This window comes from Anser cygnoides, chromosome 5 (genome assembly GCF_040182565.1).
Source record: "Anser cygnoides isolate HZ-2024a breed goose chromosome 5, Taihu_goose_T2T_genome, whole genome shotgun sequence".
Lineage (NCBI taxonomy): Eukaryota > Metazoa > Chordata > Aves > Anseriformes > Anatidae > Anser > Anser cygnoides.
In genome coordinates this window covers 18216413-18240263 of record NC_089877.1, presented here as the reverse complement: position 1 = coordinate 18240263, position 23851 = coordinate 18216413, and the positions used below count along the sequence as shown (strand labels likewise).

Genomic DNA, 23851 nt, shown 5'->3' with positions numbered 1-23851 from the left:
TCTTTGATAACTGGGGAGTGTTTCACAGAGTTTTCAGCCTCTGTTGTCAAGCCTTTAATCTGAACTATTAAAAATAAGAGGGGCAAAAAACCTGAATATGTCATTTAGTACCAGAGAATACAGACGAAAAGGTGATTTATCAACACTTTCAGAATACATATAAGATTTGCCTTGCTTTGTGTCAGCCATTTTAAGTAAATGGTTTTCTAAAGAAATTTTTAGGTTATGCTAAATGAAATGAGTTAAATGAAATATCACACTTAATTTAATCCAAATACATACCCAGAATTATTTTAACAGAAGTTATATTCTGAGATAAATAATACGTATATAGGTGTATCAGCAAATCCTTATTAAGCAATATTTCAAAAAAAAAAGGGGAGGGGGGAAGGGAATGTAGAATAAAAAATAAAAGCTAAAACCCTACTCCTACTGTAATATACTGTAATTGAAGATATTTACAGAAAGAGCAAAGGCCAAATATATTTGATTGTAAGATCATAAGATACTAGCAAGTAACTCTAACCAAGAAAAAAAAGAACTATTAGTACAGGGGAGAGATGTTAATATAAATGTATAAATTCTTAATAAAATCTGAAATGATGCAAAATTCCAGAAGGAAAAAGCTATGGATTTTGCCTACTAACAATGGAGATATGCCAAATGATTGGTTAAAACACAAATAATTTGACCCTGGACTTTGATGGTTTAAAAAAAAAAAGTGTTAGTCTGTGTAGTTTTCACAAGAACAATGAGGAATCCAAAAGTTACATGTTATTTCTAGATTGTTAGTACACTGCATAATAGTGCTTCTCAAATTCTGCCACAGGCTCAAGTATCCTGGCTTTAATAACAGGGCTTAAATTCCTAAGAAGTTTGCATCACTTAATAAATCATTCATTATATACCTTTATCTTTTTCATACTTAAGTAATTTGTAACATTAGAAAGTTTTGGCTTCTTTATATGTTCACAGGCTTTGAAAGTTACTTCTTCATGTTAGATGGCCTGGAATTTTGAGCAGAAAATGTGAAGACAACAGTGGAAGTAAAAGGAAGGTACTATAATGGTAACTGCTTTCTTTTTGAGACACTCTTCAGAGTTTGCACTTTTTTATCCTTTATTGTTAGATGGACACAGAAGAAAAGATGCAAGAATCAGAAAAGGAAAAAAAATGTGCACTTGCATGTCTGACTTCACACATCAGCAATCCCAGATGCATTTGAAATGTTGAGTTTCCTAACATATAAGTTTAATTTTGTATTGCTGTGCAATTTAATTTTAGCCTATTTTAATGCTTTAGAGAATTGTGTTGCTCCTTTTCAACTGATTAGAGTTATTCCTAAGTGGCTCTTAGCAAGAATGAAAATCAGTGAAAGGGATGAAGTGCATGTCAGCTGAGGAGATGAAACAGTAAAATATTATGAATTAAAAATTACTTATTCAGAGCTAAAGATGCAGACAGGCTTAGCTCTAGATCTAGGCTTGTATTTTCTATATTTTGAATAATTATTTCATGTTTTTGCTTTATGCTGTTCTCAAAAACTGGATAAATCATGGTATGCTTTATTTTACTCTTTCTTGAAACCAAGCTCATACTGTTAGCAAAAGAAAATCACTCTAATTTGAGAGGGATTATCTGACCAGTGAAATCAGTTGGTAGACTCAGACTTCCGAAGGACAGATATTCTTGCTACAAATACTACTGTTATAGTAAGAAATTTCTGTTACATCTTGGTCAGAAGAGCAGGGACTGGAAGTCTGCAGTGTCTTTTAAGTTGCCCTTGATCAGACAGAACACACATCACCAGGTTGTGTGGGAAGCACATTACTCCATCCTATAGCTCGTGTGTAGACAAAAACAGCTCTCGAGTTACCTCGGCTTCTGAATTAGTATTATTATAGAGTGATGATTCATTTAGAAGCCTTTTCCCAAACTGCTGTTTATCATTACTGAGAACACAAATGCTTTGCTCAGCAAAGCTAAAGTGCAGAAACTTGCTGAGATTCATTCTTTAAATTTCCACTACTTGAGACAAAAACTAGAGTTGATCTGCATCCTCAGCTAGAGAGAGTTGTCAGAATTGGTTGACTAGTATTGAAACAAGCTCCTAAATCACCTGGACTTTGAGGATTGGCTTGAAGCCAACTCATATCTAGTTCTTCACACTGACTTTTTTGTTCCAGGATAGATTATTTTTTTCTCACTTTTTGTTGAAATGGAATGCAGTTTATACAAAAATGCAGTGGGTAGCATATTCCTGATCTTCACCATAAAACAGAACGCTGTTTTTGTGGATGCTCACATCCACATCATTGCATGGCTACATAGGTAAAAAGAAACAGGTAAAGGAACTATTCTATTACCGAAAAATCTTACCTACTGGAAAACTGTATTTTCAAGTTGCTGAAAACTCAGAAGCAAGCTATGCTGAACATTTGGATACAGACATTTGGAGGCAGAAATCCCATCTTAGATGCTAGGTAGCATCGGCTCTGAGCATCAATGACACTAGAGGTCAGCATGGACACGTCTACATTAGCATTTTAGTCTGGGCCAGGAACGTGCTTTCTAAGTATTGCCCACTCTGCTGTAGCCCGCAAGACTGAGCAGCCTCAGAGTTTACAAACTGGATTCTTTTAGGAGGAAATTAAATGAAAGATGCCACTGGTGGTTGTTCAAGCAACATGCCTGGATTAGAAATAGTCTGAAATAAACACCCAGGACTCCCGTGTTACAGATGCTGGGTTCATTCTTTGGATTTGCTTTCCACCTCTTGGACTACTTGCTAATGTAGATAAAGTCTCTGACTTCTATCTGTAGGAGAAGGAAAAGCACTACTTTGACAGGTGAAAAATCCCAGTCTAGATTTTATGTAGGAACATGCAAAGAGAGCATTGTGAAGTACAACCTTAGAAAAGTAAAGACTATTTAAAGTAAAATAGACAGAAATATTGTGAATATAAAAACATGGATGATAACTGGTAGTCATTCCAGAACATTTCATCAGGTGTCTAAAAATCACCAGCTAGGAAGATGGCTACAAAAACCTAATAGTATCTATAAGGCTATTGTAAACAAAGCAAAACGCTCAATATCATTTAGTAGAGCAGCTTCAGAAAGAAGGAAAAAAAAAAGAATGAAAGAAAAAAAGATGGATAGAAAATGAGAAGCTGAGCAGTAAGTATAAGTCAGAAACAAAGGATTGTAGAAAACTGGAAGGAAAAGTAAAACAGGATTTAGACAAACTTGGCTATTAAACTGAATTGAAAGGTAAATAAAAGATGTGTATTTGAAAAGGACAAAATTTGAGAAATTAAGTCAACTTGCTAGGAATTCAACTGGTATATGGAGCACAGAGATTTGTAATGTCACATCTCCTCACTCTTTGAATTAGACATGCTACAACTATGTATAATGTGTACCCTAAGGCCACAGGACAGAAAAACGCATGGAGTTTCCTACTTAGTGAAAAATCACCCCAAAGAGGGTATGAAAGATGAGCAAGGAACTCAAGGAAAGGTACACTGAGAAGGCCAAGAGATGAAAGAGAATTACTAAAGTGAGAATTACTAAAAGACATGCTGAGTCTGCCTGCATTTCAGTATCATCTGTAAAATCTAAGAGTTCTGCAGGCACATCAGTAGAGAGAGAACACAGCAGGAAGGAATAATATACGGTAAAGACGGAATGTAATTAAAGATAACTTCTAGCTTGAAAACTAAATGAATACTTCACCTCAGCTACAAGCAATCAGGTTATCTATATCTGAGTGCTGAAGGACATGGAATATAAAATCACAAGTCCAATAAAAAACATATTTGTAGCAAATCTCTTAAGTCAGAGTAATACCTTATGATGGAAGAAAAACAAATGAAAATACCTATACTTAAGTAGGAGGAAAAAAAGTGTGCCTTCCATTGATGATGGACAGCTGATTTTACAGACAACATTCTTCTGTAAATCATTTTCCATTCGAAGGTACTAGGCAGCAATTCTTAATATTTTTAAGAATGAAAACGAATTTTAAGGGTAGAATAAATGGGTAAAAGGAAGCCTTGCTCTTCTACAGATAGAAAAATTAAAGCTATGTCATAGTGCATTCTTGATGGATACAAACAATTGCTGCCAGAGATCCACGATGACTTGTGATCCTGTGAGCTGCACCCCTTAGCTAGTAAATCCTGTTAAGATGTCTGTTAACCCAAGGTAGTGCCTCACATTTCCATAAATTTCAGTTAACTTGGATTTCATATGTATGAAGCTTCTCCTGCACAGAGCATCATTCTAATCCACCCAGAACACTTTGGCACACATGAAAACGGTATATTTTTAAATATTTAGGAATATAAAAAAATAAATAAATCAAGAATGGAATTTGTTCATAACTAAATAACATAGGAAAACTGTCAATGCAGAAAGAAAAAGTATGTAACATTTATATTGTGTTTTTATTCTGGGAGAAAAAAATAAGATGCTGTATCAATCTCACCTGAAGGAATACTTTTGACTCTAACAAAGATACTGGTGAACGTTAAAAACTGCTTACTAAAGCTACACTGTTTAAAATGAGATGGTACAAAGATTTCGTGCCTAAGAATTTTTAAAAAGCAAGCAAAGGAATTTAGCAGACCACTGATAATTATTTTCTTTGTCATTATTCGTTTTTCATTAGGTCTTGAAATACCAAGGAAACTTCATAAGACTGAAAGAAAACATGTTCTTTGCCAGTGCTATTAAAGGGTAATGAGACAGGCTGGATAATTAAAAGCCTATAAGCCTAGCATCAATCCTAGCAAAATAATGGAATAATTCCTACAAGTCTCAATTAATGAAGGATTAAAGAAGGGGTATAGAATTAATGCCAGTCAATATGACTTTTTTTTGGAAAACAGAACTTGCCAAGCTAGCATGATATCTTTGAAGAGATCACAGGAACCAGGTGCTGTTATGTGCTGCCTACTTCCACAGAAGAGTCTGGATGGCAATGAAGTTCCCTGAAAATTGAACTTGTCTTACAAGTGAGATTATACATCAGCATGACACGAAACACCTGCCCACCAGTTTTACTGGGCATGTAGTGTTTAATTGTGGTTTGTTTTTTCCAAGAACTATTTCTCTTTCTTTCATTCATGGTGTGCAAATGACAAGCTACTATTAAACATAATTATTCAAACTTAATAGCAAAGGGAAGCTGTTTGAAGAAATGTTCCTAAATCTCATTTGTAGGAAAGAACTGTTGCTTTGGTCCTGGTCTGAAAAGAGCTGAGTTTGAAATTCATTTCCTACACACTAAGACGATCTACTTACTAAATCATTATCATAAGGAGTTCTGCTGCTTTGCAAAGTCCAAGATGCAAATTCTTGCAACTTCCACATGTTTATGATGTTTCTCAGCTGATGTTCTTTCAGCAGTCCCAGCAGTCCTAATTTAATTTCTAATCATTTCACCATGCTTAACACATTTTTTCTGAATTACTTTTGCATTTGTACTCGGAGGGAGTACAGACTGATTTTTGCTTGTAAAGTTCTCTTCTTTCATTTCCTTGTTTCCTATGCAAAAGGAATGAAACTGACTGCATTGAGCAATTCAGTGATCAGCCGCTTTCAGTCCATACCATACTTCAATAATAATATGGTGCATAGTGTGCATTTCACATATTTCACGCTCATAGCCCCAGCCTCTATCACATCACACACAGAAGCATGTACCTCATTTATGCCCTAGTTGCAGGCCAGAAGACTATTTTTTTTCCAGACAGCCCAGCAAAATACATGACTGCACTCAAAGGTATAGAAAATGTGCCCATTCTAGTTTGTTTAATTATATTTTCTTCTTTTTTGGAGAAGAAGAATGTTGTATTTAAGGACTTTAACTAGTGTTAACATTAAACAATAAACAAATACAAGAACAATCAGAAAGACAATAGTATGCAGTAAGTATAAATTTGAGTAAATGCTCTTGTGTTTTGCCAGACACATGGCATAAGTTTTCGTAATTTCATGTCAGAAAATTTGTAAGATGTTTCTGTTGATATTCTTTCAGCACTTCCAGATTTGGTAATCCTTCTGCTATTCTCACAACATTTTCCTTCTTAATTTGCATTTTACTTTGTCTGATCAAAGCAATATTTGCTTGCAAATAACCTTGTCACATATTAAAGCAATCATGATATATTGAATTTACTTCCTACACTGTTTCTTGAAAAGAGCTTAAAGGATTTGTGACAAACAAGTTTGATTACCTTCTTTTTTCAAAACCACTGCATATGACTAAAGGTGATGCAAAACTTCTTTCCTATTTCAGAACTTCACTTAATGCCCCTTCTCAGATATTTTTTTCATATTTGGACACAGATGCACAACTCAAATTTAATTCAGAGCTGCTATGAATCAAGAAACACGTTTATGATAACTTATAGATGTCTTTCTGAAGTCTTTCAATTGAGTGGCCACGAGGTGTTATTGAAAGACCTTCAGAACAGTTGATGTGTGGCTCTTCCGTAACTCATGTCCCACACAGACTGAATTTATTCATTTTCCATAGTGTTTCCAAAAACTGAAATTACACTGGAATTTCAACTTGTTATTCCTTTCTAGTACTTGAGAACTTCATTGCTCCTAGATTTGCCATTTCCAACCTCAATCTTCCTTTTGTTTAATATTCCTCTATGACTTTAAATTCTGTTTTTGTTTTTTCTTCAGCCCTTTCAGGAGCTACACAACTATCACAACTATTCTCACTATTTTAGAGGCTAAATCTGTTCTCTCAAACATTAAGTTTTGGTTTTGCCTCTTCCCCTCTTTTTTTTTTTTTAATTTCTCAAAAGAGAAATGGAAGAAGTATAACCTTTTCACACAGCGCATAGTTATCTAGAGCAGTGTTCCCGATGCCTCATTCCCTCATTCTTTTAAAGCTTTCTTATTATAGAATCTACATTTTCATGTTCATCTTACCTCAGCTTCCATTGTAAGCAAGGAAATTAAAATTATTATCAAATCTTACAAACATTTCCAAATCCTTACTACCGTCTAATTACCTCGTCCAGTGAATTCTATTTCATTATATCTTGTTTATACATATACCCCTATTTAGTGCACATGCAAGAAGTAAAAAAAAAGTATGCCGGTGTAGTTTATAATGGCACATATAAAATAATAATGTTCATGAATCAACAATATTATGTATAAATTTTAGTGTATTTTCTCTGTATTGCCAGGAAGTTCTTAATACATCAGAGATCCAAAACACATCAATAGTTAATTTAAAACTGTACACACTCATGGAGAACATTAATTATATTCTTAGAGCTCATTTATAATGAGCATTTAATTAGAGAGTATGCCCTCATATCTTAATTCTTAAAAGGAGAGAAATTATGAGATGTTAGGTAATTCTTAAAATAACATGCTTCAGTGTACATATTTTCTTTCTTTTATTATACATGAACAGTAAAGACTGTTTGCCTAAAGTCTCTCTTCCTTTACTTATAGCAGTTGAATCGTACGATAACAGAGAATTCTATTTCATTTTTTATCAGTAAGGTTGTAGTGGGACATGCCCTAATGGATGCCTCCTCTAAAATTTAGCAAAAGGTCAACAGAGGGAACCTTACTCCCATGAAAAAGAGATTAATACATTCTATGACTACCTCAGATTGGGAGATGATTGACCAATTTTCCTTCTATTATTTATCTAATTAGTCATTCTCCAATACTGTAAGAAAATAAAACACAGCATAATGTTTTACAAAATGTCTGAATACATTGCTATGTTAGAGCTTTTGCAGTACTTCACAGCATAGTCCCTCATGAGAAAGACTGTTTGCTTGGACAGCATCCAGTAAAATCTGATCAATAAACCCATCTTTATTTTTTAATTCAACAGCTCAGCTTTATTTAATTCTCCAATTTCTAATATTGCATAAAAGCACTGCTGTATAACACATTATCATCTAGGCTGCTTCTCTGCTTGTCCAGATACATCACATTTGTCATTGTTAGAATTCAACAAGAACTTGATCTGATTACCTGGTTTGCTTTCATTTGGTTTACACTGAACTTCTTCAACACATTCTGCAGGAAACCATCCAATATGTCCCCGGGTGCTGCCTTCCCAGAATCCACCTTCACCAATGCTTAAAACTAAATACAGAGACACATAGGAAACATTAGACTTTTTTCTCTTCTAACATAAATACCAAGATTATTTACATAACACATTCAATAATAATTGACTATCGTGTTTGTAAGAACAAACGTTGTACAATAATTCAAATTCCAGTGCCTCAAAAGGGGGCACAGAGTAACCTTAAAATGAGACTCTTCCTGATCAGTCTTTGCAACCCCTTCCCGAAACCATTTGTGTCAGAAGTTTTTGTGGCCCTGACATATTTTTTTCAATTTTCACTTTTTGCATTCCTGTTTTTATCAGGGATAAATGTATGGACACATTAATACCAAAATTCTGTCTTGCCTGTTCAAATTAACCTGAAGTGCTGAATGTGTTGTAATGCTGGACCCACACTGAAATTGTGTTTTTGTTTATGTGCATATATAGAGAGAGCTCTCATATGTTTCGTACTTCCTAAGCAAAGATACCACTTCATTTAGTGGGTAGCTCCAGAGATTTGTAATGTAGGTCAAGTAATATGATTTAATGGTTTGAGTATACAGCATATACTTGAATATCCCATAGGTGTGATACACAATGTACAGTCTTTTGAAACATTTCAGTGACTTTTCTCAGTAGAAGATAATGACAATAGGGAGCAGAATTATTTGCCAAAGGAAGAAAAAGCTTTTTACTCTAGTACTAGTTATCTTGATAGCAATCAGGACGCAACAAACATTGTAACAAAAGACTGCAGAATAAAAATGTATGTTTCTATTAGTACGCAACTGGAGATGAAGTTCTTACCAATCACTGTATTTTAGATTGAAAGAACATAAATATTCTATTAAAAAACACACTACACATTATTTTGTTTGAATAAATATGGTGTTACAGACCAATAAAAATACAGGTAGCTCTTCTAAATAGGTTGATTGGGAACAGCTCGGTTGTACAACACAGGTCTACAGAGTGCATCTGTACAAAACACAATGTTCAGTCTAGAGGTCCCTGAGCTACCAAAAATAAGCCTGTGGAAGTTGAAGCAGCACAGCTCCATTAGCAGTGTGCTAGCTAAGCAGCCAAGCTAACTGGCCCTGCTGAAAATCAAGGCTAATTAGCCCAAGCTCATCTCTTTCCTAACATATGCATATGGTTTTCGGGACCTGGAATAATATCTCTGCAGGGTATTGCAGTGTGGTAGGGATATTAACTTGCTCAGAGCTATTTTGATGAGCTCCAACATGAGCACTCTTTGCACTGTTAAAACATGCCTTATCAAGCTTTAAAATTGTAGTCCCCAAGCTTGACTGCAATTGAATTCTGTATCAGTGGAACTGCTGCGACTCAGTGGCTTTGAATTTGAACTTGATTTGCACTACTATAGAGTCAGATGAAAAATCAAATTGATGATAGGCAAAAAATATATATATACATAAAATTTTTTTTCTTACTACTCCTTTAGTATTATCAGGATATATCTATAGATGTCTATATATTATCTATATCTAGATATATATTTATAGATATAGATATCTATATATAGATACATATCTATAGATATCTATATATTATCTATATCTAGATATAGAGAATATATAATATATATAATATATATAATATATATAATATAATATATATATAATATATAGATATCTATAGATATGCCCTGTTAATACTAAAGGAGTAGTAAGATGTTTGGTCTGAAAAATCAGTATCTATAAAACTGAGTTTGAAATTAAATATTTACCTAGTTTGTCATTAATGCAGTCTTAAGCTATTTGTGCTGTTGCCTATGGAGCGTGGATGTCTGTTAACAGAAATTTGACAGAAAAATGTTTTTAAATAGATCAATTTTAAGCCCTTTTCTACTGTACATTCAGATACACAGATTCCATGAATTGCATATTTACAGATCACTTTCAGTAAGAAGTACGTAATAAACCCCCATTAAGGAAACACCCATTAAGGCAAAATATTATACCTGGATGGGTTTTAAATTTACAATTTATCAAGTACCTCTCAGACTTCATGTATGTGAGGAAACCTATAGCGAGCTAGGAAGTTAGAAGCTAATATGGGAGGGCACTGACCTTGGAAGACAGCAACAACTCCACAGTGACACTAAAGCCAAATAAAAAATGTTTAGCATTCCTTTTCTTTTAGTTACCTAAGACCTATTGCTAATGTTTACATAAGCAGGAAATTGCATCTCTACATTGAAATGCAAGTCAAAATGAAGAAACGGGATCTGTACTTTAATGATTTTAATAAAATAAATAATACATAAATCAAAGTATTAATAAATATAAATTTGGGGCAAAAATAATGAAAAACATGTTGATACATTCCAGTTGTTCTTGAAAATGGTTAAAGGTTGCGTATAGTTCTACCCAAAGTAAATCTGATAACTCAGTGTTACATAAAACAGAAGCCTGTTCATGCACCCAATACCAACTACTCATCACCTTTCAATACATTTTTAACAATGTACCCTTTGTTCATGTAAGAATAGAGTGTATTTCTTATATATGAGACAAGAAAGTAGGAAGACGTAATTAATAATATACATATAGATATTGTAAGTATTGTAGCATCCTACTGTACACCGATTTAACTTCAAATAATACATGATTAACTTCAAATAATAAAGGATTCCAACCAACTGAATGAAACTGCAAAATGTGAGACAGTAAAAGACACATGGTGAGGAGAGTTTTCATTTTTGAATCTTAGTCCTGATTTCACTCCACAGACTGGCAAGATAGGGTGAACAAAAACTACTTAGCAATTAAGAAAGACTTCCCTAATTCAGTATTTTATTAATCTGTCAGATCTGCTATTTTGATTTTCCAAATTACATGAATATTTCAATCTCCAAAAAGCATTTGTATTGTGAGAAAGAAGTTGGGTACATCACACCCATAGAGTAATTTCACAAGTTTATGGTAGCAGCTGATAAAACACTCAAGTCAAGATGGGAGAAGGAATATGCTTTTTAAGTCTATATGTGAGTACAAGGCAAAAAGTGGACATGCAAAGCAAAAACACTCCCACTTTAGATCATTATTGCATGGACTATTAAATATTAGCAATTGCTAACAGCAAGAGCAAAGCAGAAATACCCTTAGATATGACTGAAGACATAACACCTATGGAAAAGAGGAAGAAGAGAAAATGAGGCATTGCCAGAATGCAGACAGCCTTCACCATTCTGGTTCAAGACTAGAGATTATATCTACAAAGAAAATAACTGAGTCTTTGGACTTCTTATTAAGGAAGAACAGCATTATGGGTTCCAAGTAAGGAGGTGAAAACCTGATGGAACTGCAAGAGGCACGCAGATGACACAAGGAGTAAATGTGGGGAAAAACTAGCAATACGGTTGATGTACTGAGACAAGATGAATTTTTAGTGAGATGAAGGAAAAACACATACTTAACCTAATACTCAAAATGCAAAATTTGAGATAAAGATGTAGGTTCTGTCCTACCAAAAAAAAAAAAATGAAATTTGAAATAATCTTTTTAAATAAATCTCAAGTTTTATTAATAAGTAAATTCTTCAGCATTAATAAGAAATTCTTCAGCAGGAGCCAAAATCATAATAATCTACATATCTATAAAAACAGGCAACACTTCATGCATTCCAATGTAGGTAATGGGGAACTTAAAGGATAAATAAAAAATATGTATATATCTTTTGTACCCATGAAAGCTTTTTCAGAATGTGGCCTTAATTTTTTTACTTTCTCTCTCAAAACAGTGCATAAGAGATATGCTGTAATAGATAATTTGGTATCAGCAAGAGACTTTCTAATCAACATTTTCCTCTCTGAAGGACATAACAATGGTAAATCAAAGGATAACTTTCCCAAAATTAATAATTAGGCTTTACCATTTCAAGCTTATTTTTTCCTTTTTCTTTTAGTAAAAACAAAAGATGTGGTTGCTATGGCAAGAGGAGGCCACAGTCTCTTTACACACAATATGAATTACAAAAAAGAATCTGATGTTACAAGAGTAAAATTAATGCTCTAATAACATTGTGAATTCTGGTATGTCTTTTCACAACAAAACTATAGTTTAAAAAGAAGAATTATGTTTAATTATATGAGCAAAAGTTCAAATCAAAATCCAATAAATACCAAAAAGTTTAATAACATGAAAATATGCATAAGCAGATGTCTATCAGGATCTTATACTTTAATGTCATTAAAGTATTATACCTAATACCAGCCAGATTCTGCTTTGCCAAAGTCCAAAAAAATAACAAGGAAATGATATATAGTGCCAGTCTAGTATAAGGTGTTTTATCTCTTCTCTAAGTTTACTGATGGCGTATATATTATAACTAATTTTAATATAACATCCTTATCTCAAACAGCTTAACTACGTGATATATTATCCAAAATTCACATTAATCCAAACAACAACAAAAAAGCTGTTTTCTTCCACATTATAGCTCCTTTCATTATGCAATAATGATGAAATAGGGTGTAAGAATATTTTTCCATCAATTTTCGGTGCAAACAATTTCCAAATTTCTTGTAATATTGAAATTTAAATTAATTAATTATTCTACATATCCTTATTTGCTAACATTTTAATGGAAATTACAACCAAATACAAGCCATTTTCTATAGCTGTTACAGGGTATATCTGAAACTGGTTCAAATATCTACAATCAATTTTTGGTGCTTGTATAAACTGCACTCTTTTTTCCCAGGAAAAGAAATGATGATATGGATTGGGAATGTCAGATCATCTTCTCGAAAAAAAATAAATAAATTCTACAACCAAGAGAAAAAAATAAATGAACACAATGGCAATAATGCAAAGTTGAAAACATGCTGAAAAGTCTGAACTAGCCTATGCTGATGTAAGAGCCATCAGAGCTAAAAGCAAGTATATTTGCAAATCATGAGCAGCTGAATATCTCAATACTTTTAGTGAGAGGTGGAATTATGTAAACTGAAAGCCTTCTGGAACTCACAGTAGAAAGCAGAAAAATTCAGAATTTCTTTCTTAATCTGAAAGGGATGGTAATAGTGTCCCTTCCATTCAAACTGCAGTTTGAACATGTTATGTACCTTGGTTCCGTTGTTCAGTTATTGCTAAAAAGTGCCATTTACCTAACGAAATATAAAGGTCTTTCATCTGAATTGTAGATAGGAAGGCTCAGTGCAAACCTGAGCTATGGTTGTGTTTCTTGATATAACAATCTATCTTCCAAATTTGTTTGTTGTTATTGTTTTTTGTTTTGTTTTAATTAAACTATGTATTTTTTTCCTGTGGCAGAGACCCAACTTCTTTCAGAAATATATTATAATTTAGTCTTTTCTCTTTTAGAAATAACTGTTGTTTGATGTAAATTTTCAGAATCATCTGCCCTTAGTAAGGACAGCTTCCAAATGACAAGAATACAATGACAATATCCAAGAATACATATTTCACTAAAGAAAAGTTTTGCTTAAAACATTCCTTAAAAAGGTCACAACTGAAAATGTATTTTCTTAATCTTGTGTTATAATGGCAACTTCTTTCCTTCAAATACATTTCAATATCAAAAAGGTCAATGTTTAACCAATGTTTGGATACAACCAAGTAAACAGAAAAGTAAACTAATAGACAAGTACTGTGCAGGGTGGCAGTTCTCTGCATCTGAAGTGCACCTTGACTCACATTTTACAAGCCAAATAAATGAAGGTCAGCACAAGTTACAACTTAATCTTGCTTTCTCTTAAGGATAAAGCTTTTTCTGAAAATGTGGTTTTAGTTTAATTTTTTCTCCTTGTCTTTACCTATCCCTATTTGTTCCTGACATGTATCCCTTACCCCCTCCCTGTGATTAATGATGAACAGGATCTGTCTGTTCTGTCTTATGGGCAGATCGTTTTTGGCTTTAAAATACATAATCAAGAGTGACTGACATAACTTGAGATCAGTGCAAAAACACTGGAAAGGAAGTAATTGTCTATAGTCCTGATGACAACCACGTTAAGGCCTCCAGCATGCAAACAAGTGACTGTGCCCCAGCTGCCATGTAGAAAATGTTCCTGTGCAGTCCATGTACAATCTGGAAGGAAAGCCTTGTGTATCCGCAGTTAATTTTTGCATGATTTGATTTTGCATGATTGACCTGAACAGTCAAATTCAACTGTGGCTCCACAGACATTTCTTTTAGTGGAGGAGCAAATTCAGCAGTTCTTCCCCATCTCTGGCTGTAAAACCACACAGAGAACTGAAATTAGGGAAATAACATGGACAGGAAACATTCCTCACTTTCAAAACTTACATTTAACTTCCAGTTTTGCCTCCAAAACCAATGTGTGATCAGCTGTGACTTTGGGTAATCTAGTCAAATTTCTATAATCCAAATGACCCCGCTGGTTTATCTGAAAAACTACCTTACCTACCTGTAATTCAGTATTAAATTGCCTGATTTCTAGTAACAGTCTAACTACAAGACCCTGATCTTACTGTACATCTCCTGGTTGATCCTACTGCACATCTTGTCCATCAGTCTCTGTGGCCATGCACACCACAAGTGGACGGTGAGGTAGAGAAGCTTTAACTTAAGGTTTTGGGTATGTGTCACAGCCACAGTCACCATGGCTACAATTGATGTCAGGCTGGATCCTGATTCAAAGCAGCTTTTTTTCCTTTATCACCTGTATTTTCTTAAGAAAGAAAACAAGTGATGTTCAGGAACAGGCCCTGGGTTGAAGAGTAGTTAATAATGATGGATTGTTAACAGAACAACCATTCACTACATCAAAGTCTACAAATACAATAATCTGCCCTTAATCCTCTAAATCTGAGGAAAGAGAGCTCAACTGAAATGGAACTGAATGAGCTGTGCTGTTCAAGTCAAGATTTGGCCCTGTATATCTTTTTCTTCCTCATACCTTTGTTAAAAACTTTCTATAAAGTTAATCTTTTTCCTGTTGTTTAGGTGTTTCTTCAATATTTTGGAGAAAGGGAAGGAGAGATGAAAAAAATGTGAGAAACAATTCTTTCACACTGCTTTGAATATTGAAGAGAAATTCAAATCAAGCATTGGAAGAATCTGATTTGTAACTTTTATCACCATCTCTGCTGAGATGGTGCTGGCAGAGTCAAGTTTGCTCTTCTCCACAGTGATGCCCAAATTACAGGCTGGGGGAACACAGCAGGGAGAATTAATCTGAAAAGAGATCCCAAACCAACTCAGATCTGGAGTCCATAGTGCTGTGTCAGACAATACTAGTGTGCACATATCCAGTTCATAGCTCCTCATGCTGGTACTCCATGTCTATTGAATATTTTGGGCCAGTTTCTGATTACCGAAGGTAGGCTGTATTTAAGTAGGCATAAGCTAAGATGATGGGGATTTGTAGATGGTCTTATGGCCTAACTACCTTCCTGCAGCCTCCATAGCAAAGCGAGCACTCTTGCTGGAGCAGCAGCAAGGCTTTGTGTTTGTCCCAGCACTCTGATGTGCTGGTCACAAGCACAACTCTCTCTCCTGTTCTTCAGGTACAAGTAACTGGAAGAAATGAATTAGGTTATTATCTGCGATGAGTCATAATTATTTGTTAGAAGTTTCAGTCAAACTGATGAAGTCAGAAGGCAGTAAGGAAGATAAATAGACCAATGAATCTAAGTAAGGTTAATATTTCAGTTCACATTAATTTCATCCTTCATATTTTATAGCAAAATAATACTTATGCAAACCTCTTAGGTTAAATTCTGCTGCCATGCTTATTCGCACAGGGTGCAAAATGCTCTTGAAGAAACAAAACAGCATTTCTGTAGCTTTTCCCTTTCCAGTATTTTATTTACTAATCTAACAAGTGCAAAAGCTCTGGAGACCAACTTTTCTTCTGCCCACAAACACTGTCTGTTGGCAATATTTTCAAGCACAGCAGGGGTTTAATAATCTTTCTTTTTCAAAATGACTTACAAGTAGATTTCACAAGAAATGAAAATCTTAGTGATATATTTGGATTGCCCTACTGGCTGAGAGCACGCTGAAATAAAAGCAGTGTAGCAAGGGTCAGTATTTCTAATGCGGAGAACTGCTGACTTTCTGATAGAACAGATGCTTGGATCACCGCTACTGAATTACTTCTGTTTCTCTCACACAAGAGAATGTAGCCGGGAGCAGACCTTGGATGTGGTAAACTGCGCCTGCACAGGAGGCATCTGACAAGATTCCCAAAAAAGTCTACATTGGAGCATATTTGAGACACCAGTAACTCCCCATTTTTCACTAGACAGTGAACACTAGAAAATTTCTTTAATCACAGTAACAATTAAAAAAAAACGAACATTTTCCAGAACGGGCCCCTGCATTTGCCTTCTAGGTGAAACAGAAGAGATGGTGATATCGGGGCAGGCAACAAAAATAAGAGATGAAAGTAAAAATAAAAGACAGTTGTAGGACACAGTAGACCACAGTTTGGGAACATGAAAATTAGGAGGAATAACTAGACATCATGTGGCAAATTAAAAAAACTGTAATAAAAGCACATAATAATAGAAAAACATAAAGAGCAAAACTGTGAGCAGGGTGACAAATCAGAAATTCTCAAAGTATCTGATTTATTTTTTTTTAGCATTTTTTTTCTTCTTTCCAGGTCACTAATGGATCGTTTGTGTCCATTTCAGATGTGCTCTAATATAACAGTTTGTGTTTTTTTTTTTTTAAGAACTTTTGTTTTGTTTTGTTTCTAAGAGACTGAAGATTGTCTGCTCCTTGTTGAGTTATGAACAGAAGTAGCATCTGTTAACCTCACAACAAGGTATACAAGTACAGATTTGAATCACAGCTAACCTTCTCAGGGATGCACAGATTCTTCCTTATTGTTTTGTCTTCGTGATACAGAAAGCTATTCATTCTTTACTCACAAAGCCCTTATAAACATTGCGTTCTCTTCATATTTCTGGGTTTTGTTTCAAAAATGCTGTTTGACTTACAGTTTAAGAATTATATCTAGCAATGCAAAAGATGATTAAAATAAATTTTGCAGGTACTTTACATTATATATATGGGTGTATGTGTGTTTGGATTAAGCCAGATTTATTGATGTGGACTTTTAGGTATAAAATTAAAAAGAAACAAAATATGTTAAAAAATTTTTCAATGGGGAATGAAGCTAGCTCTTTCTCATTTATGTTTTCATAATAAAGCCTGTACAAATAAAGATATCAGGTTTAATTTTACAACAACCATGGTCCTTCTCTCATGAGTGGCAGACACACAAATGATGTCAGTGTGTATGACTAACAACTAAAAATAAAGCAGATATTTTTGTACAGGCTATGTAATATCCTATTAATACAAGACCATTTTGTTTAGTTTACATTTTCTTTGGACCTTGCCCATTCATAACTTTTTCTGAGCGTTTTTTTTAATATCATCTACTGTGATCTATTGGCACTCATGCACTTTTCTGAGGTTTTAGAAAGAAAAGTCTACCTTGTATTCACCTGATAAAAGTGATTTTCATCAAGAGTTTAGGAAATCACCCCCCTCTGTGTCCCACCTTATTTTAGCAAGTTGAAAAATAAAATCCATAAAAGCATTTCCAAATTTATCTCTTCCTCTGATATGTTGTTCTGGGTTGTTGTCCCTGTGGTAAACGCCTTACTACATCCTTACTGCAATCAGTTTCATGGGACACTCAGCAATGAGAATCTCTCCATGGTTAGACTGAACAGGGGCCAGAATCTTTTGGGGAATTCCCATACAGGTCTGTATCTATCCCACACAACCCAAGAAGCACTTGCGGTAGCATCGAGGTTTTAAAAAGAACAGTGCAGCTGTTATATGAAGGCTAAGACAAAGCTTTATTACTTTTTAAAAGTGAGGCTAGGGTGTTCCCAAACACAGCATACAGAAAGTCACTAAACCTCAAACAGCTATGTGTACCCCCAAAATAAACAAAATGATCTTGTATTTATAGGATATTTTGTGGCCTGTACAAAACCTCAGTGCTGACTGGACTATGGTCTTGCTAAGCAAGTCTCTACATGACAGAAAATATACTGGATACTGAGTGGATCTTCTGGTCATAAAGGAGGATCTGATAGCTAGCACACAAGAAATACTGAGTTTTTTAAGAGCTCCAATGCCTGTGCTTTCAGAGAGGGAGCTGATCAACCTTTTTTTTTTTTTTTGTTCCATATTAATAATTACTTTTTCACTGGAACAATGATGTGAATCCGGTTTACTTGAACCTGTATTTTTGCCAAATATGGTAAGTTTGAATTCTTCCTCCATACTGTTGTCCAACTGAGACCTTTTTAAAGCATTACCATCTTTTTAGCTGGACTCTTCATTCTCTACATGACCTTGTTGTGTGCATTCTGACATATTTTTTGTGACACCTGAGGAACCATTGACATGGTGTAGTGGGTCTTCGTGGCAAGGTTTTGGTAGCAGGGGGCCATAGGGGTGGCTTCTGTGAGAAGGATCTAGAAGCTGCCCCATGTTTGGTAAGGGCCCCACTCCTGACCAGAGCTGAGCCAATAAGTGATGTTGTTTTGCGCCTCTGTGACAGCATATTCAAGACAGGGAAAAAAAACGCTGCACCACACAGCAGCTGGGAGAGTGAGAGGAGTGAGAAACAGCCTTGCAGGCGCCAAGGTGAAGAAGGAGGGGGAGAGGTGCTCCAGGCGCCGGAGCAGAAGTCCCCTGCGGCCTTTGGTGAGGCCCATGGTGAAGCAGGCTGTCCCCCTGCAGCCCATGGAGTACCACGGTGGAGCAGGGTTCCACGCTGCAGCCCGTGGAGGAGACCACGGTGGAGCAAGTGGACCTGCAGTGACGGAGGCTGCGGCCTGTGGAAGACCCCTGCCAGAGCAGATTCCGGGCCAGACCTGTAGCCTGTGGAGAGGAGACCACGCAGGAGCAGGTGACCTGGCAGGAGCTGCTGCCCATGGGGGATCCAGGTTGGAGCAGTTTGCTCCTGAGGGATGGACCCTGTGGTACAGACCCATATCTGGAGCAGTTCTTGAAGAGCTGCTGCCTGTGGGCAGCCCACATCGGATCAGTTCGGCAAGGACTGCGTCCCGTGGGAGGGACCCCACAGCACAGGGGACAAGAGTGACCGAGAAGAAGAGGCAGAGAAGAAGCGCTATAGACTGACCGTAACCCCCATTCCCCTGCACCGCTCAGGGGGAGGAGGTGGAAGAGGGTGGATGGGGGGGAAGGTGCTTTTGGTTTCTTTCCTTTGTTTCTCACTTCTCTAGCTTGTTAGTAATAGGTAATAAGTCTTACTGTCTCTCTACGCTGCGTCTGTTTTGCCCGTCACGATAATGACTGTGCGATCTCCCTGTCCTTATCTCAACCCTTGAGCCCTTTTCATCATATTTTCTCCCCATGCCTCTTTGAGGAGGGGGAGTGAGAGAGCGGTTGTGGTGGAGCTCGGCCGCCCACCTGAGTAAAACCACCACACATGGTAACACAAAACAAGGTTTGATCTGCTTCTGAAACTTGTTCCTTTGATTAGCAATGGGAGACTATGATATGGTGTTCCAGCCTTTCTGTGCAAACAGCCTTAAATTACACTCAGAAAGACCTTATCCTTAGTAGCACTATTTTTTTTTTTCTATTTCCAAGCTTTTCCTAAAAGCACTGACGTATAAAAAGTCTCACTAGACTTCACTGTATCAAAGTTCTATAAAACGTTCTAAAACAAGTGTGTCTGCAAATGCTAGATCTCTGCAAGCTTTTAGTTCAATGTGCAAGTCATGCATTTGAAGCTGAAACATCCCTGTAGGGATGATTAGATGTTAGATGGATATGTCCTGCTTTTTGTAACAGTAATAAATAATTTATAGTCACTTCCAGTAAACATAGATTTTCCCCATTTTCTAGTTCACCATTTTGACATTCTTTAGTTAGCGTCCCCCCACAAAATCACTGGTTTCAAGTTTTGATCATCCTATTGTAAGAAGATCTGAAAAGTGAACAAATTTCTTCCTGCATTGTTTTCCAGCTACTGTCACAGTAACTTAAAACAAAGGGCTCCTGAATTAATTTATTTAAATATTAAACTCTTAATTGAAATTTAAATTGCTTGTTCATTGGATATTTTTATATATGTAATAGTCTTAAATTCTAATGTAAACAAGCAGCCTGGTAATGAATGTCTCTACAAACTTCAGCATCCTAAGCAATGTGTTATAGTTTCTCCAGTTTTGTCAGGGAACACATTTTCTGTCTTGCCTTCCTCAAGAACTGCCTCGAGTCTCAGTTGTTTTATTCTGGTTACAAGAATCTATGGTCTATGTCGATCTTACATCCTCTTCATAAAGAAAAATATTACCACATCTTTAAAACCAGCAACTCAGTTGAACACAGTTGCACAGGGATACAATGGCCCCCAAAGAGCCAACCATATTCATTCTTTATTTGTTGGCATCTAGTAGAACCCTACTAACATGCCTGATGCTGAAAGGTATTTTGTACCACTCATAACTCCACAAATTTCACCTTTTGTAGGAACCAGCAATTCTTCCTCATGGTATTAAATTTTCTGAGATTATGCATAAGCAAAGAGTTCTGGGGCATGCTTAAGTTTCACTTTTTTGTTATTATTTTCTTTCCACTATATGCAACAATTTTTCATTTTCTTGTAATTCACCAACATGCACCTTTCTCTACTGTTTTGTTCCTCTACCCTTTCAGTGTGAACAAACTCCATACAAGACCCCAGGCCTTCATATTTTCAGTATTCTTATGTAAAAGTTTGAAAGATCACATCTGCGTTCAATTTGCTTTATGTTTTGCATGACAGTTACTCATAATGTAACTTTACCTTTCTCTAGGTTGTACCCATTCTTTTGACACTTGAAGACTTTTGTGAAGTGATACTATGCATTACTTCTCTTGCATTTATTCTCATATACTGAATACTTACAAATTTGGTTCCCAAACCATGCAAAGCATTCTCAATTTTGTTTGAATTTGAAGCCAGTTCCGTTTTTTTTGTGAGTTGAACTTTATTTGATATTTGGCATTCCCAAGAAATTCTATAACTTCAAAGCTTTGATTGACTTTAAGTTTACTCTAGCCTAGATAACTCCCATTACTTGACAACTTCTACAATGTTTTATCAAATGTTCATATTGGCTCTTCCAAACTTTTTTTCTTGTGCGCTATTTTCTTTTGCTCGTAATCACTGCTTCCTACCAGATCAGAGAACAATCTCCCAGAAATGTTATCTTTTCAGCCCTATAGCAATCACCACCTCTTCTAAATTTAACCCTTCTCCTTCATCTTTGCATTTAAAATACATCTTGCATATGCCTTATCTTTAAAGTGCAGCATTCTTGAGGTTTGTTCTATACCTTCTGTAGATCTCAGTTAACAAAAATTATTTAACCCTCAAATGCTTCAAGAATCAACCATTTCCAAAAATACAAAACAGAAAAAATACTTTCTAATGGCTCCCTGATTATTTCTAACTACTACTCATAGGGTCAGAAGGAAGAGATATTTTCCTTTGAAAGATTAGTTTCAGTTGCAGGAAAAATTTCATCTGTTTAACATTTTTATTTAGCATAATGAATTTATTCCCTTTTATTTGCCTTCCATAATAGTAATTATGCTTGTGTAGATTGGGCAGAAAGTCCTTTAATTCCAGTTTTAGCTGGATGTGCAATACCACAGATGAAATTGTGTTAAGAACACACCCTTAGGAAGCCGAATCCTGTAAACCACATTCCCACTCTCTCAGTGTAAACCTGGAATTACTTATTGCCTGCAAAGTAATAACACAAACTTTGATCTTGATTTTAACATCTTGTTTGGGAAGTGCACCAGTAGCCAGAAACTATATGTGCACCACTATACTTTCTCCCTAGAATATTTACAACTAGACTCTATCTACCTGCTTATTGTAAGTCTCGGGAGGAGACTCCTTCTATATAACCAATAAATTGTTCCTTGAGGAAAGGGCTTGAGACAGACTTGACCCTATCACTGTTTCCTTCCTGAGCTGCTTGGATACCAAACAAGTTTACAAAGTTTTGAAGCTCTGATGTTATTTTTTATAATGACTACAGAAGCCAATTACATGCTCTGTGTAAAATGCTGCTATTACTGCATAGATTTATGAATTTTACTAATAGTTTGAAATCTCAGTTGAAATGGTAGCCAAAAATGCATTGGTTACAAAAGAGAACTAGGAGCAAAATACCCTCTAAAGAAACAAATGCATAAAAGTATCTCTGTTGAACATAGGACAGACTTTTTTCCTAAAATAGAAAAGTACGTTAAAATAAAATTTACATCTATCAGAAGAAAGTACTTACTCACCTTTTACTCTATCTCCTTTGTGCAAATGAATTTCCCCTTCTCCTTGAGGTTGATATGGCTTTACGACAATAAAAAGTCTTCCAGGTACAGCACTGTAAAGCTTGCGCTTTGGACCCTGATAATCCAAGGCAGACAGAGTATCCTTGTTGGCACTAGGACCATAAACGGCACTGGAAATTGAAATTACATATATATATATATAAAGGTTATTTAAAATGATCAAAGTTAATTATCTACCATCACATTGTCAGGATTAAATTAAGCAGTGAATAACATAATCATCTTCCAGTAAGACATCTAAACCTACAGAAAAAAAAATACGTTTTTCATCCTAAACACACTCTTTCAATTGTTGAAATCTTTCTGTCTGAAACATGATAAATATGCATCTGAACATGATGGCCTATAAAAGAAAACAAATAACACTAAAGTTTTTAGTTTTTCTACAAATTGAACTTGCACATTCCAGACCCAGATGAATTTTAAAATTTATCTGCAAACCATACATTACAAGAACCACAATTTATCAGAAACACTTTTAAACATCAATATTTACAATTTTTGTTGGGAATGGATATCTCTGTAACATTGCAATGTTAACTGAACAATTCAGACAACTGAATTATTGACTGAACAGACTGAATACTTAAGTTACTTCATACTCTACTATGGACCAAATAATCAAGTTACTTCATCACTCCAAGGCCTGCAGATAAATGTTAGATTTGAATGTGCACAAAGCAAGGTTCTTATAGCTAACATATTCTCCAAAAGATCATTACTTATTTGTGGTAATCAATAGCTCTCACAATGACTTCAGAGTGCTATGCCCAGATAAATCATAGGTCATCAAAAAACATACAATCTACTTATGGTATATAGAGAAAAATTATTGAAAATTAGTGAAAAATATATGAGATCATTATTAGAACCCCAGGAAAATGAGTGAACCGTCAAAAATAAAGCATGAGAAAGAGGGTGGAAATATTATAAATATTAGAAGGTGGAAAACTTATAGGATATATCACAAAAAAATTCCAATACTCTGCTATTTAACTTACAAGAAAAAATGCAAAATCTTGAGGTCTTACACAAAGTCTAGAAACAGAAGTTAATTGTGAGAAAGAAGAATATTCATAAAGATTTTGAAGAAAAAGAGTACCAAAAGAAGACAAGTAATTGGTGATCAAGCATTGCAACACTCCATGATCTTTTAAGAAGAAAGAAATTAACTCAAATTGCTATAAACCAAATGTAGTGTGAAGGCTGGTGTTTACTGTTTTTCACCCTTCTTTATTTTGTAACCAATCACCTACCAAAATACGAGTCAGTGAGCTTCTCAATATAGGTAAAGAAGTTGTCTGGTAAAAAAGCAAAACAAAACAAAACAAACACAGACATACATACACAAAAACCTCAAAACTAAAA

The 23851-nt window shown here is 35.3% G+C and overlaps 1 protein-coding gene across 4 annotated transcripts in view; it reads right to left on the bottom strand.

The window, feature by feature from the left end:
- Positions 1-23851, bottom strand: part of SHANK2 (SH3 and multiple ankyrin repeat domains 2) — a 352436-nt gene that overhangs the window by 196109 nt on the left and 132476 nt on the right. For all 4 annotated transcript variants that reach the window (XM_066997187.1, XM_066997188.1, XM_066997190.1 and 1 more), the window contains 2 exons: positions 22424-22593; positions 8032-8145 (listed from right to left, as the gene is read on the bottom strand). In XM_066997187.1, coding sequence (XP_066853288.1) covers positions 8032-8145; positions 22424-22593 — 284 coding nt within the window. The remainder of the gene's footprint in view (positions 1-8031; positions 8146-22423; positions 22594-23851) is intronic.